Source organism: Rana temporaria, chromosome 3 (assembly GCF_905171775.1).
Source record: "Rana temporaria chromosome 3, aRanTem1.1, whole genome shotgun sequence".
Classification (NCBI taxonomy): Eukaryota; Metazoa; Chordata; class Amphibia; order Anura; family Ranidae; genus Rana; species Rana temporaria.
Window position 1 is genome coordinate 14,874,765 of NC_053491.1, and position 14,862 is coordinate 14,889,626.

The following is a 14,862-nucleotide window of genomic DNA, read 5'->3' on the forward strand; positions in this document are numbered from 1 at the left end:
GAAAATTAAGTTTAATGCTTCCGAGCATGCGTCAAATTGTTTCTAGGGTTCAAGGGTGGGCCAACTCAATATTGAACCCTATAGACTAAGGGCCAGATCCACATACCTTTACACCTGCGCCGCGTATCAGAGATACGCTACACCGCCGTAACTTTTCGGGCTTTGGTTCGAATCCTGAAAGCTTGCGCGCCGAAAGTTACGGCGGCGTAGTGTATTTCTGGCGGCGGAATTCAAATCGGCGTAGCGTATCTCTGATAACTTTGGCATAGTGTAACTTTGGCGGCGTAAGGGCGCGCAATTCAAATGGATGTGATGGGGGCGTGTTTTATGTAAATACGTCTTGACCCAACGTAAATGCCTTTTTTTTTTTTTAACGGCGCATGCGCCGCATGTGGGGGTATCCCAGTGCGCATGCTCGAAATTAAACCCGCAACAAGCCAATGCTTACGACGTGAACGTCATTCTACGCAAAGCCCTATTTGCGAACGTCTTACGCAAACAACGTAAAAAATTCAAAATTCAACGCGGGAACGACGGCCATACTCAACATAGGATACGCCTCATATAGCAGGGGTAACTATACGCCGAAAAAAGCCTTACGGAAACGACGTAGAAAAATGCGCCCGCCGGACGTACGTTTCGTGGATCGCCGTATCTAGCTAATTTGCATACTCGACGCGGAAATCGACGGAAAAAGCCACCTAGCGGCCAGCGTAAATATGCACCTTAGATCTGACGGCGTACTAAGACGTACGCCAGTTGGATCGAGCCCACATTCAGTCGTATCTTGTTTTGTGGATACAAAACAAAGTTACGAAGGGGGAAACGTAGAACTTACGCGGCGTATCAATAGATACACCGGCGTAAGTTCTTTGTGGATCTGGCCACCAGTGTACATCTATGGAGTCATCGTCAAGGGGGTCATGCATACATCTGGGGGAACCTACACCATTGGGGTATCATCCATACATCTAAGAAGTCATCATCTGGGGGGAGGGGTTATTCATCATCTGGAGGTCAAACATCACTAGGGGTTCAAGGGTTTAAAGGTCGACTAACTCAATATTGAACCCTACGGACTAAGACTGGGATGCCATTAACCACTTCCGGACTGCCGCATGTACATATACGTCGGCAGAATGGCACGGACAGGCACATTGGCGTACCTGTATGTCCCTGCCTAGACGTGGGTCGGGGGTCCGATCGGGACCCCCCCCGTACATGCGGCGGTTCCCGTGGCTTCAGGAACGATCCGGGTACAAGGGCGCGGCTATTAGTTTCTAGCCGCCCCCCTCGCGATCGCTCCCCGGAGCTGAAGAACGGGGAGAGCTGTATGTAAACACGGCTTCCCCGTGCTTCACTATGGCGGCTGCATCGATCGAGTCATCCCTTTTATAGGGAGACTCGATCGATGACGTCAGCCACACCCCCCTACAGTTGTAAACACACACTAGGTGAACCCTAACTCAATTTAAATGCATTTTTTGCTGTGAAAATGACAATGGTCCCAAAAATGTGTCAAAATTGTCCGAAGTCTTTTTTCACGACTTTTGACTTCCGTTTTCCGGGGGAGGAGTCGGAAGCATGGCGGAGTAGGCGTCCGCGTTAGGAGAGTCCTCCGGGTCCCGCGGTGCTCGCAAGCTAGGAGAGCGGCGAAATCTTGAGATCCCTGCCAGCCCCCTAACCTCTCGAGCGGGGAGAAAGCTAGGCACGAGCGGCAGATGTCGCGGAGAGGGCGGAGTGCCACGAAGCAGACCGGCGGTGTCCCTCCACAGCCGAGCCAAGCGCATATCACGCGCTTTCTGACCGGGAAGGGGAGCGAGCTGACGGATCGAGCAGAGAGGAGGAATTCGTTGACAGAGAGTGTCCCGCCGTCATCTGGAAGGTCAGCGCCCCTATCTGCATCTACAGAGCCGACAGCTTCCTTTGCAGCAACGGATACACGGCTGACAAGGGGGAAGGAGAAGCCTCTAGAACAGAGAGGGGTGTTCTCTGGAAGCCAGGTGAGAAGAGCATCAGGCAGTGTAACTGCGAGGGAAGGAGCCCTGCATTCAACACTTACTGACGGACATCTGATAGCACATAGGGGGGAACATATAGTGGAGGCTATATTAAAGGAGCCATTTACCCCTGTCACACCAAGTAGTGCTTCGCCATCTATGAGAGGGCCATTAGGTCCTGCCACAGAGCCCGCCTTGGGGTCTCAGGGACCCCCCACAGAGCCCAGGTCAGGGGCAGGGAGTCCATCCTCGGACTTAAGTATGGAGGCACCTAAACAAGGCCTGGGCATTGATATGACCCGTCAGTTAATGTCAGCAGAGGCGTCAGGATTGCACTCCTCAATTAAGTCACAATACTCACAAGAGGGCGGGAGAGGAGCAGACATGGGGCAAATCAGCAGGCTCATTCAAGCACTTCCTACTAAAGAAGATTTACAGCAGATAGTAGCAAATATCACTGCCACATTGAGAGGGGAGATTGAAAAGGTAAATGCGAAGGTAGCCGAAGCTGACCAGAAAATCGGGAGATGTGAGGAACAGCAAAGTAGTATGGAAATTAGATTGACTGAGCTTGAAGAAAAATTAGAGTTTCAACAGAGACACATGATCAGGCTGCAATTGCAGGCTGAAGAGACAGAAAATAGAAGTAGAAGAAATAACGTCCGCATTAAAGGTATCCCGGATAAATTTGAAGGTTTGGAATTAAGAGAGGTGGTAATTACCCTATTGAATAAAATTTTGAAAAAAAACCCAGACGCGGCCCTTGAACTGGATAGAGTTCACAGAATCCCCTCAGTAAGATACCAAGACCACGTAAACCCCCGAGATGTGCTATGTAGAGTTCATTTCTACCTAACGAAAGAAGAGATTCTCAGGGAGGCTTGGAAGGAAGGGTGTCTGGGGGTGTTGGAGGGTACAGAAATCCATATATTTCAAGACCTTTGCTGGCAAACCAAAAACAGAAGAAGGCTATTAAAACCGTTACTGGAGTACATGCGTAGCAAGGGAGCCACTTATCGGTGGGGGTTCCCGTTGGCCTTAATAGTCAAAAAGGAAGGGAGGAGCTTTTATTTGTGTGAGCCCTCGCAGCTTCAGACACTTTTTCAATTTCTGGGAGCGGACCCAATATATGTTCCTAATTGGCTGGATTTATCAGTAATAGGGGAAAGGAAAAACTTAACTGTCTAAAGAAGATCCGAGAGGATAAGGAGTCCCCTACAAAGGATTTGGTGTAGTGGGGGTCGGACAAGGGATTCCCGCAGACATTAAGGGGGGGGGACCATGGCTCGAGGAGGAGTAGGAGGAAATTTTATTCTTTTTTTTTTTTTTTTTTTTTTTTTTTTTTTTTTTTTTCTTTTTTTTTTGTGTTGTGGAAGCCTCCTGATTTTTTTTTTTTTTGGGTGGCAAGGCTCTCCCTGTGGGGGTGCGGGGGAGGGGTGTTCTGAGGAGGGTTAAATTTATGATATCATGACACAAATGTTCGATAGAGACTGAACAGCTCACCCGGCCCCCCTAACTTGACTTTCCTGTTTTAGGGGTTATTTTGTTTTTTTTTTTGTTTTTTTTTTTTTTTTTTGGATTGGAGGGAGACCTGTAAAGAAGGAAAAAAAAAAGACGGGCAGCATGAATAGATACAAGTTATTAGAGTATTAAGAATTGTATAGTTGTTACTATTCTAGAGGGAAACGAGGTCTGGTGGATAGATTGTTTAAAGGGTATATGAGGGTATATGACTCATCACTGTGCCGAATGGTAGGAATGGTCTTCCTTCCCCTCCCCCCCCGAGCTATAGGGGCTCATCAGGGAGGGGGGGGGCGAGGAGGGAGGGAGGAGGGAGGGAGGGGGGGGATGGGGGGGGAAAGGAAGGGAGGGAGGGGGGGGTGGGGGGGTTTTTGGGTAATTAAAAAGTATAACACTTGTTCACATCTTGTCCACATCCTGGTTGAGGCTCTTGGAATGAGGGCCCCAGGATTGCACTGTATTATAGGGAAATAGGTTAGTAGAGGTTTAACACTTCCTTAATACTCCCTCATTGGTTAGGGGGGGAGTTGTCTTTCCCCTTCTCTTTCTTTTTTTTTCTCGTTTCTGGGGAAGACACACCGGGGGGGTTGCTTACACGGGGAATAGTTTGCATGAGAAGAGTAGTTTTTGACCTGGACTACTTTGGATTATTTTCGGGGAGAGTGGTATTCAGAGGGGGGGTGGTGGGAGGGGAGGGAGGGAGTATGGGAGACGGATAAGTTCACAATAGAAGTGGGGGTTCACACTATAAAAGGGGGGTACAATTTGTGTCCTTTTTTTTTTCTCTTTTCTTGGGGAGGGGGCCCATTGAATTAATAGTTGCAAGGGAGGTTTCAAGGAGGGGGGAGAGGGGGGGGAGGAGAGATTAGGAAGGAGGGGAAGGACGAGGCTGTGAGGGTACGATGCTTAGGGGAAGGAGTAAGATATTTTAGGACATTGTGTCATAGAGGTTTTTTAATACTTCTCCTCATATAGTACCAGCTAGCATAACTTTTGTATGTATAATTTATCCTATACCCTATACCCACCGAAAAGGTTATTGGCTTAATGGGCACCAATCACATTATATATTAATGTAAGGCAAGGTTGTAATGACCATGGAATATGCCAGATACTCTATGTGGTATACGCCAATAGGATTGTTGCCTCGGGGGACACTTGTAAGGAGGCAACAGAATACGCCTAGAGACGTGAGCTAAGTAGGCGGAGATTGTTTTGAGTGGGAGCGAGCGATTTGAGTATTTAATTGGAGTATTTGGAGCGTAACAATGGAAGGGGGGTCTCCCACCCCCTTTTTTTTTTTTTTTTTTTTTTTTTTTTTTTTTTTGAGGCATGGTCTTCCTCAATAATTTAGAAGAGATATAGTTCTGTAGAACTAAGAGGTATTATTCAGGGAGTAAAAGGGTGGGGATAGGCTTTAACATCTAGAGGACGAGCACCGGACGGAGGACAGCGGACGTGACTCTCCGCTGTGTTTTCACACTTTCCCCCAATTGAGCGTCTCTCCTCCAGGAGGGGGGTAGTCGGAGACGCCAAGGGGGGGGGGGGGTTTCTTTTTCCCCCCTTTTTTTTTTGTTGGCCCGGGGTGAAGGCGACGCACCCCAGATAGGGGGAAGTAGTTACCACGAGAGGGCCAATTAAGATTACTCGGACAATCGGACGGTGGTCCTGAATCCGAGTTACAAGGGGGGGGGGTGGGTTTTTTTTTTTTTTTTTTTTTTTTTTGGGCTGCCGTGTTTTCCTTTCGCCGTCTCTGTCTCTCCCCCCGCCTCACCCTCGCGGAGACAGTGAAGTAGTACGAGAAATAATTGAAGCTTGTAAGAGAAGCCTACAAGAGGTTTTAGATAAAACGGTACGAGATGAATAGAATAAAGATAACTTCGTATAATGTGAAAGGGTTAAACATTCCAGAAAAAAGATCAAAATTAATGTTAGAAATAGGAAGACTAAAATCACAAATAGTCTTTGTTCAGGAAACACATTTTAGAAAGGATAAAATCCCGAAACTGAGTTCTCAGAAATTCCCAGTGATATATTTGGGGGCATCTCAGTCCTCGAAAGCAAATGGGGTGGCAATCCTACTGGCTAAAAATTTATCCTGGAAAGAATCTAAAGTAGTGGTGGACGAAGAAGGTAGGTTTCTCCTGATAAAAGGGACAATAAATGAGCATAAAGTCACGTTGGTCAATGTTTACCTCCCGAATGAGGATCCGGTCACCACACTGGAAAAATTTGCAGAAGTGATAAAAGTAAATAGGGAAGGGGTTCTGATTCTTGGAGGAGATATGAATATGGTGTGGGACCCCACTCTGGATTCGTCCAGGGGGTCTTACAGCATATCTAATAGTAAACTGAGAAAAGCAAGGACCATAATCAATGACCTACAATTAGTGGACAGTTGGAGGGCATTGCATGCCCACGAAAGAGACTATAGTTTCTACTCCCATAAATACAAAACGTATACAAGAATTGACTATTTATTTCTCGACCAGAAGGTCCTAATGAATGTAAGGGAAGCTCTAATAGGCTCAATTACAATATCTGATCATGCCCCAGTAAGCTGTTTGATTGATTGGGGCGTTGAGGGACATAGGGAGTGGACCTGGAGGTTAAACGAAACTTTAATGAAAGACCCAGAGTACGAAGGGAAAATAAAGCAGGAAATAGAGTCTTTCTTTGAGAGGAATAACGATGAAGAGATAGCCCCGCTTTGTAAGTGGGAAGCACACAAGTGCTATTTAAGAGGAATACTTATCGCAATGGGGGCGTATAGAAAAAGGACCCTCACTGCCAAGCTAGACATTCTTCTTGAGGAAATAAAGAGAACAGAGAATGAACACAAGAAAGAGCAGAAAGGAGATCTCGAAGAGAGGCTGATGTCTCTCCGAGAGAAACTTAATCTACTTCTCATGGATAAGGCGAAAGCTAAGTTGAACAGATGTCGGAGGGCTTTTTACGAGTTCGGAAATAAGCCAAGCAGGATGCTAGCGAACGCGCTGAGGGAATCCAGATCCAAAAAAAATATAGAGAAAATAAAAACACAAAGAGACAATTTAGTGTATTCCTCACAATTAATAGCGGGAGCATTCAGAGATTATTACAGTAGCTTATATCAATTAGAGGCCCATCCTAACCCAGGGAGGACACAGGGTAGAGAAGAGAGAATAAAAACGTATCTGAGGGAGTCAGGAATGCCGACAATTACAAACGAGAGTTCACTAAACATGGAAAAACCAATCACGGCGGGAGAGGTTTTAGAGGTAATCAAAGAAATGAAAGTAGGCAAATCCCCTGGCCCAGATGGGTTTACGTTACAATATTATAAGACCTTCCGGGAGCAATTAATACCTACGTTTCTAGAGGCCTTTAACTCTTTGAGGGAGGGGCAGCCGATGAGAGGGGAAACTTTAGGAGCACACATAGTAGTTATCCCCAAGGAAGGGAAAGATCCTACGGTATGTTCTAGTTATCGCCCAATTTCCCTACTGAATACTGACCTGAAAATATTTTCCAAGATATTAGCTAATAGACTGGTGGCACATGTCCCCTCGCTAATCCATCCAGACCAGGTAGGATTCGTCCCCGGTAGGGAAGGCAGGGAAAACACTCAAAGAACATTAAGTATAATCTACATGGCCCAACACTACAAGACTCCTATGGCATTAATATCAACAGACGCTGAAAAAGCGTTTGACAGGGTGGATTGGGGATTTTTGGGCGCCACTCTAAAGCATATAGGTTTAGGGATAGGGATGTTAAACTGGATTGCGAGCCTTTACTCTTGCCCGTCGGCAAGGGTGAAGGTTAACGAGGTACTATCTGATCCCTTCCCAATTAAAAACGGAACAAGACAAGGGTGTCCACTGTCCCCAATAATCTTTGTCCTAACACTGGAGCCACTTCTGAGAACAATTAGATCAAACACGGATATAAGAGGGTTTCGGAGTAAAGGAGAGGAATATAAAGTGGCTGCATTTGCAGATGATCTTCTGTTCTCGGTGGTGGACCCAGAGTTGTCTTTACCAGCTTTGCTGAAAGAGTTGAGGAATTATGGAGACCTTTCCAACTTTAAAGTAAATAACAGTAAATCTGAGGCGATGGGGATAGAAGTAAATCAACAGAATAAGGAACAACTACAAGGAAATTTCTCCTTTAAATGGACAGAGTCACACATACTTTACCTGGGCACAAAAATTTCGAAAAATCTACATAGAATTTTCGAGTTGAACTTCGCCCCCTTGGTAAGGCAGATTAAGTTAGATCTTTTGAAATGGGACAAGGAAAGTTTCACATGGTTTGGGAGAATAAACATTTTGAAAATGAATGTTCTACCAAGATTATTGTACCTACTCCAAACCTTACCAGTGACGATCCCGTTGGGATTCTTAAGGGACCTAAGAGCTAGACTGGCTAAATTTGTATGGGCAGGAAAACCAGCGAGGTTACGGCGTGAAATTTTGACCTTACCAAAAGAGAGGGGAGGAGTGGGGTTCCCAGACCCAATAGGTTATTACGAGGCGACACATATGGCCAGGACGGTCGAATGGTGTATAAAAGAGAAGGTTAAACCCTGTTTACGTTTAGAGCAGAAAATCACGTCCATTCCCCTGGAAGGAATGGTGTGGATCTATGAGGAAGATATACCATTGGAGGTAAAAAAACATCCAACCTTAGGAGCTACCCTAAGAGTAATGAAAAAACTTTTTAAGAGAACAAATCTCTCGTCCCACCCAAGCCCACTCACCCCGGTATTGGGAAACCCCAGGTTCCATGTGGGACTGGTAGATCCCCGTTTCGATACTATAAAAGGCCTAGGCTGTAGTAGAATAATACATTTTGAGGGGGAGAACCCAAGGATAGGCGAGAGGGGTAGGGAGGAAGTAGTGAGAAAAGAACTTGACCCCCTAAGACAAATTCAATTAAAATCCGCCATTAGAGCACTGAACCCAAGAGGATGTCCTCTAAGGGGTCTCTCAGGATTCGAGGAACAATGCTTGAAGGGAGAGGAGATGAGACACTCCCTCTCTCAGATGTATAGCTTATGGGTAGAATTAAAGGCCCCAAAGGAATTACCATATATACAAGCTTGGGAAAGAGAGTTAGGAGTGAAATTCTCGGAAACGCAGAAAACAAAAATTTTCAATTTCGTACATAAAGCCTCCCTAGCTACAAGGTACCAGGAGGGGGGATACAAGATCCTAACCAGGTGGTATAAAACGCCAGTGGTATTAAAGCGGATATTTCCGGAAACATCAGACAGATGTTGGAGGTGTGGTGAAGAGGAGGGTACAATGCTACACGTGTTTTGGACATGTCCAAAGTTAAAAGATTTCTGGAAAATGGTCAGGGACACAATAAAAGAAGTATTGGACATAGAGCTGGGAGGTAACCCTGTTACCTACCTATTACTTGACTTACCAATGTCCATGACTAATTTCAAAAGGTCTCTGTTAAGACACTTCTTGACGGCGGCAAGGGCGTGCGTACCAATTTTATGGAAAACTACAAGCAGCCCAACTAGACAACAATGGTTGGGCAGAATATCAGAAATCCAACAGATGGAGAAGTTAACTGCAGGTATAAGAGAGCAGGAGGACAGTTACAGATCGGTATGGTCCCCTTACATAAGTTACAGAGAGGGAGCTCTGCGGGGGTGAGGCGGGGGGGGGGGGAGGCGGGGAGGGGAGGTGAAGGCCTAATGAGGGTTTTTTTTTTTTTTTTTTTTTTTTTTTTCTTTCTTTTTCGTTGGGGAGGTAGATGGAGGGGGGCGGGTAGGTAAGGGATAGGGTAAGGGAGGACGAGAGATGGTTGTGGTGTTGTATGTTTTTGTTTGAATGTCATACAGAGAAGCTATCAGTGTCATAGGAATAATTTGTTAATTTGTGTTAAAGCATATCTAAGATATATGTTATGGTTCTTTGGTATTGGCGTGCGCTAGTGAATTTGGTATAGAGAAGTTTTAAGCGTGCTAGGAACATTTTGTTAATTTATGTATCATCATGATTAAACCATATGTTATGGTAAAAATGGAAAATATGTCTGTTTAAAACTGGAAAAAATATAAAATAAAGAATTGAAAAAAAAAAAAAAAAAATTGTCCGAAGTGTCCGCCATAATGTCGCAGTCACGAAAAAAATCGCTGATCGCCGCCATTAGTAGTAAAAAAAAAAAAAATAATAAAACTATCCCCTATTTTGTAAACGCTATACATTTTGCGCAAACCAATCGATAAACGCTTATTGCGATTTTTTTTTTTACCAAAAATATGTAGAAGAATACGTATCGGCCTAACCTGAGGAAAAAAACAATTTATATATATATTTTTGTGGGATATTTATTATAGCAAAAAGTAAAAAATATAGAATTTTTTTCAAAACTGTCGCTCTATTTTTGTTTATAGCGCCAAAACTAAAAACCGCAGTGGTGATCAAATACCACCAAAAGAAAGCTCCATTTGTGGGGAAAAAAGGACGCCAATTTTGTTTGGGAGCCACGTCGCACGACCGCGCAATTGTCTGTTAAAGCGACGCAGTGCCGAATTGTAAAAACCCCTTGGGTCATTTAGCAGCATATTGGTCCGGTCCTTAAGTGGTTAAAGTTCATGTGCGTGTAAAGGCAGGTGTCTCAATACTTTTGGTGATATAGTGTATGACTCTCTTGATGATGACCCCCCTAGGTGTATGTATGACCCCCCCCCAGTGATGTATGATCCCCTAGGTGTATGTATGACCCCCCCAGTGATGTATGATCCCCTAGGTGTATGTATGACCCCCCCCCCAGTGATGTATGATCCCCTAGGTGTATGTATGACCCCCCCCCCAGTGATGTATGATCCCCTAGGTGTATGTATGACCCCCCCCCAGTGATGTATGATCCCCTAGGTGTATGTAGGACCCCCCCCCAGTGATGTATGACCCCCCTAGGTGTATGTATGACCCCCCAGTGATGTATGATCCCCTAGGTGTATGTATGACCCCCCCAGTGATGTATGATCCCCTAGGTGTATGTATGACCCCCCCAGTGATGTATGATCCCCTAGGTGTATGTATGACCCCCCCAGTGATGTATGATCCCCTAGGTGTATGTATGACCCCCCCAGTGATGTATGATCCCCTAGGTGTATGTATGACCCCCCCAGTGATGTATGATCCCCTAGGTGTATGTATGACCCCCCCAGTGATGTATGATCCCCTAGGTGTATGTATGACCCCCCCAGTGATGTATGATCCCCTAGGTGCATGTATGGTTGCCCAGATGATGACCCCCTACATGTATGCATGACCCCATAATGGTGGATGATCCTTTGGATGATGATATTTCTGATCCTCTTGCCGTGAACTGAACTCTAATGTACTTTGGTCATGTGTTGTGTCTAGACCCCCTAGTGGTGTACGAGGTGAAGTTACTGGCTTATAATCAACATGGCGATGGAAACTCCACAGTTCGTTTTGTATCCTTGAAAGAGGCGTCTCCCCGATCAGGTAACTCTTCACAACACCTCTCACCTTCTTTCCAGATTTCTCTCCAACAAAACTGTCTATCAATGGTGGGGTATGAGGGGTGACCACCGCACCACATCCCTGTATCAAAATGGTCAAATAGGGCCAGACTCATAAAGAATTGCGGCGGCGTAACGTATGTCCTTTACGTTACTCCGCCGCAAGTTTTCCTCGTAAGTGCTTGATTCACAAAGCACTTGCCTGTAAACTTGCGGCGGAGTAACGTAAAGCCGTCCGGCGCAAGCCCGCCTAATTCAAATGGGGCGGGGACCATTTAAATTAGGCCGAACGTACTGCGCATGCTCCATTTTGAAATTTCCCGCCGTGCTTTGCGCGAAATGACGTCGCCCCGACGTAACGTTTTGAATGGCGACGTGCGTAACGTACTTTCGTATTCCCGGACGACTTACGCAAAAAAAAATTCAAATTTGAAATTCGACGCGGGAACGACGGCCATACTTTAACACGGGCTGTCTATTGTTACACCACCTCAATAGCAGCCGTAACTTTGCGACGCGAAAAGCCGACTAGCGACGTCGTAACGAACGCGCGTACCTTCGTGGATCGCCGTAAACAGCTAATTAGCATACCCGACGCGGAAAACGACGCGATCTCCACCCAGCCGCGGCTGAAGTATTGCATCCTAAGATCTGAAGCCTGTCGGATCTTAGCCAAATGCCGTCGTATCTAGTTTGTGAATTACAAATTAAGATATGACGCGGCAAATTTGAAAGTACGACAGATACTCCGGCGTACTTATTCTGGGAATCTGGCCCATAGTGTTTCAAAAGGACAAAAAAAGAAGCAAAAATAATGGTTTTGGGAGGTGTCAATCATAAGTCGAAAACTGTAGATTAACCAAAACCGCCGTAACGGTAGATCGGTACTTTGACGTAGAATACCAAAGTTATGGCAACAGAAAGCTGCCACAACCCTGGTATTTTCTGAAATGGCGGGCGGTCCTCTTAGAGATAAATGTGGTCTCCGTGGCGGATTCACCGCTAGATCACTTTTATCGGCGGCGGGAGAAGAGCCCTCCCGCCACGTTTCGTCGTCTCCGCCGCTTACAGAGACAATCCAATCCTTTACCCTCAGGCCCCGTACACATGTCCGAGGAACTCGACGTGCCAAACACATCGAGTTTCTCGTCGAGTTCTGTGTTGAAGCCGCCGAGGATCTCGGCGAGCCAACTTTCCTCATTGAACAACGAGGAAATAGAGAACATGTTCTCTATTTGGCCCGACGAGTTCCTCGTCGGCTTCCTCAGTGAAAAGTATACACACGGCCGAGTTTCTCGGCAGAATCCAGCTCCGATCGAGTTTCTGGCTGAATTCTGCCGAGAAACTCGGTCGTGTGTACGGGGCCTCAGAGACTGTGAGCCGAGTGAGCTGAGTGAGGGAATGATGCCCCCCCCCCCCCCCACTCGGCTCAATGACGTTGGATGACGGAAACGACTTCAAACGTCACTTTCGCCCAACGGTATTAAAGGGGGAAAATAAATCTTGGGGGGGAAAAAAAAAACGTATTTTTTTTATATTGCATTTTAGTCTAAATGTGAAATCCGAGGTGTTTTTTGACCCCCAGATCTCATATTTAAGAGGACCTGTCATGCTTTTTTTTCTAGTACAAGGGATGTTTACATTCCTTGTAATAGGAATAAAAGTGATCCAATTTTTTTTTTTAAAGGGACAGTGTAAAAAAAAAAAATTATAATAAAAAAACTTTTTTTTACTATTTTTGTTACACTGTCCCTTTAAAAAAATCCTTGCTCGCGTGCAGAAGCAATTGCATAAGTAAGTCGCGCCACGCATATGTCAACGGTGTTCAAACCACACATGTGAGGTATCGCCGCGATCGTTAGAGCGAGAGCAATAACTCTAGCCCTAGACCTCCTCTGTAACTCGAAACATGCAACCTATAGAATTTTTTTAAACGTCGCCTTTGGAGATTTTTAAGGGTCAAAGTTTGTCGCCATTCCACGAGCGGGCGCAATTTTGAAGCATGTTGGGTATCAATTTACTCAGCCTTCACAAAATAAAAAAAATAGGCTAACTTTACTGTTTTCTTATTTTTGTTTATTCAAAAAAGTGTATTTTTTCCCCCAAAAAAATTACGGGGCAGATTCACATACATTTAGATAGGCGCAGCGTATCAGAGATACGCTACGCCGCTGTAACTTACTTTTTCATTCTTTGAATCCACAAAGAATTTGCGCCGTAAGTTACGGCCGCGTAGTGTATCTCTCGGCGCGTAATTCAAATCGACGGGTAGGGGGCGTGATTCATTTAAATGAAGCGCGTCCCCGCGCCGAATGAACTGCGCATGCTCCGTTTCGAAATTTCCCTCCGTGCATTGCGCTAAATGACGTCGCAACAACGTCATTTTTTTAAACTAAGACGTGAATTACGTCCATCCCTATTTACGGACGACTTAGGCCCCATACACACGACCGAGTTTCTCGGCAGAATTCAGCCAGAAACTCGGTTCAGAGCTGAATTCTGCCGAGAAACCCGGCCGTGTGTACACTTTCGGCCGAGGAAGCCGACGAGGACCTCGGCGAGGAAATAGAGAACATGTTCTCTATTTCCTCGTTGTTCAATGGCAAAAGTCGGCCCGCCGAGTTCCTCGGCGGCTTCCACACGGAACTCGACGAGGAACTCGATGTGTTTGGCATGTCGAGTTCCTCGGTCGTGTGTACGAGGCCTTACACAAAAAAAAAAATTCAAATTTCGACGCGGGAACGACGGCCATACTTAATATGGCAAGTCTATCTATATGCCGCAAAATAGCAGCTTTAACTATACGCCGGAAAAAGCCAACTAGAGACGACGTAAGAGAATGCGACGGCCACGCGTACGTTCGTGGATCGTCGAAAAAAGCAAATTTGCATACCCGACGCGGAAAACGGCGCAAACTCCACCCAGCAGGCGCCGAAGTATTGCACCTACGATACGAAGGCGTACGAAGCCGTACGCCTGTCGGATCAAACCCAGATGCCGTTGTATCTTGGTTTGAGGATTCAAACTAAAGATACGACGCGGGAAATTTGAAAGTACGCCGGCGTATCAGTAGATACGCCGGCGTACTCTCACTGTGGATCTGCCCCTATGTTTGTAAGACCGCTGCGCAAATACGGTGTGACATAAAGTATTGCAACGACCGCCATTTTGTTCTTTAGGGTGCCTGAAAAAATATATATAATGTTTGGGGGTTCTAAGTAATTTTCTAGCAAAAAAATAAAAACATTTTTTAACTTGTAAACAATAAAATAGGCCTGGTCCTTAAGTGGTTTAAAATAACCCAAATGTACTTTATTTTGTATATAAAGAAGATGTATATATAAATACCTAAAATAATTTCAAATTTATAGAAAACAAAAAAAATAAAAAACATACTGTAAATCGTCAGGGAATAACTCCCACTGAGCCACTTAACAGGCACTTCTCAAGATTATTGCTCTTGCATATCAAACCCACGCAAACACATTTTTTGACATATATTATTTGTTGTCAAAATCCACTTCCTGCGTTTATGTATGAGAGGTGACGGCATTCTCCATGCACACCGTGTATCATCGGATGTCGTCCACAACTTTTATTGCATAAAGATCACATCACAAAGGACCAAGCGCAGCGTTTCGGAGGTGCGCACGACCCCTTCGTCAGGCGTGGCTTCCTGAAACATTGCACTTGGTCCTTTTGTGAACCGATTCGGCTTGGATCGGGTCTCGGATCTAGTAACTCGGTGAGCCTTAACCACTTGACCACCGCAGTGCGACAAAATACGTCCTCGAATTTGTGCGGTGATATCTGAATGATGGGTGCAGCTACAGGCATCAATCA

At 45.5% G+C, this 14,862-nt stretch overlaps 1 protein-coding gene across 1 annotated transcript in view; it reads left to right on the forward strand.

Moving 5' to 3' along the window:
• IGDCC3 (immunoglobulin superfamily DCC subclass member 3) overlaps nucleotides 1–14,862 on the forward strand; it is a 256,502-nt gene that overhangs the window by 230,408 nt on the left and 11,232 nt on the right. Inside the window, exon 11 of the mRNA XM_040341485.1 lies at nucleotides 10,898–11,002. Within this exon, the coding sequence (XP_040197419.1) occupies nucleotides 10,898–11,002 (105 nt within the window). The remainder of the gene's footprint in view (nucleotides 1–10,897; nucleotides 11,003–14,862) is intronic.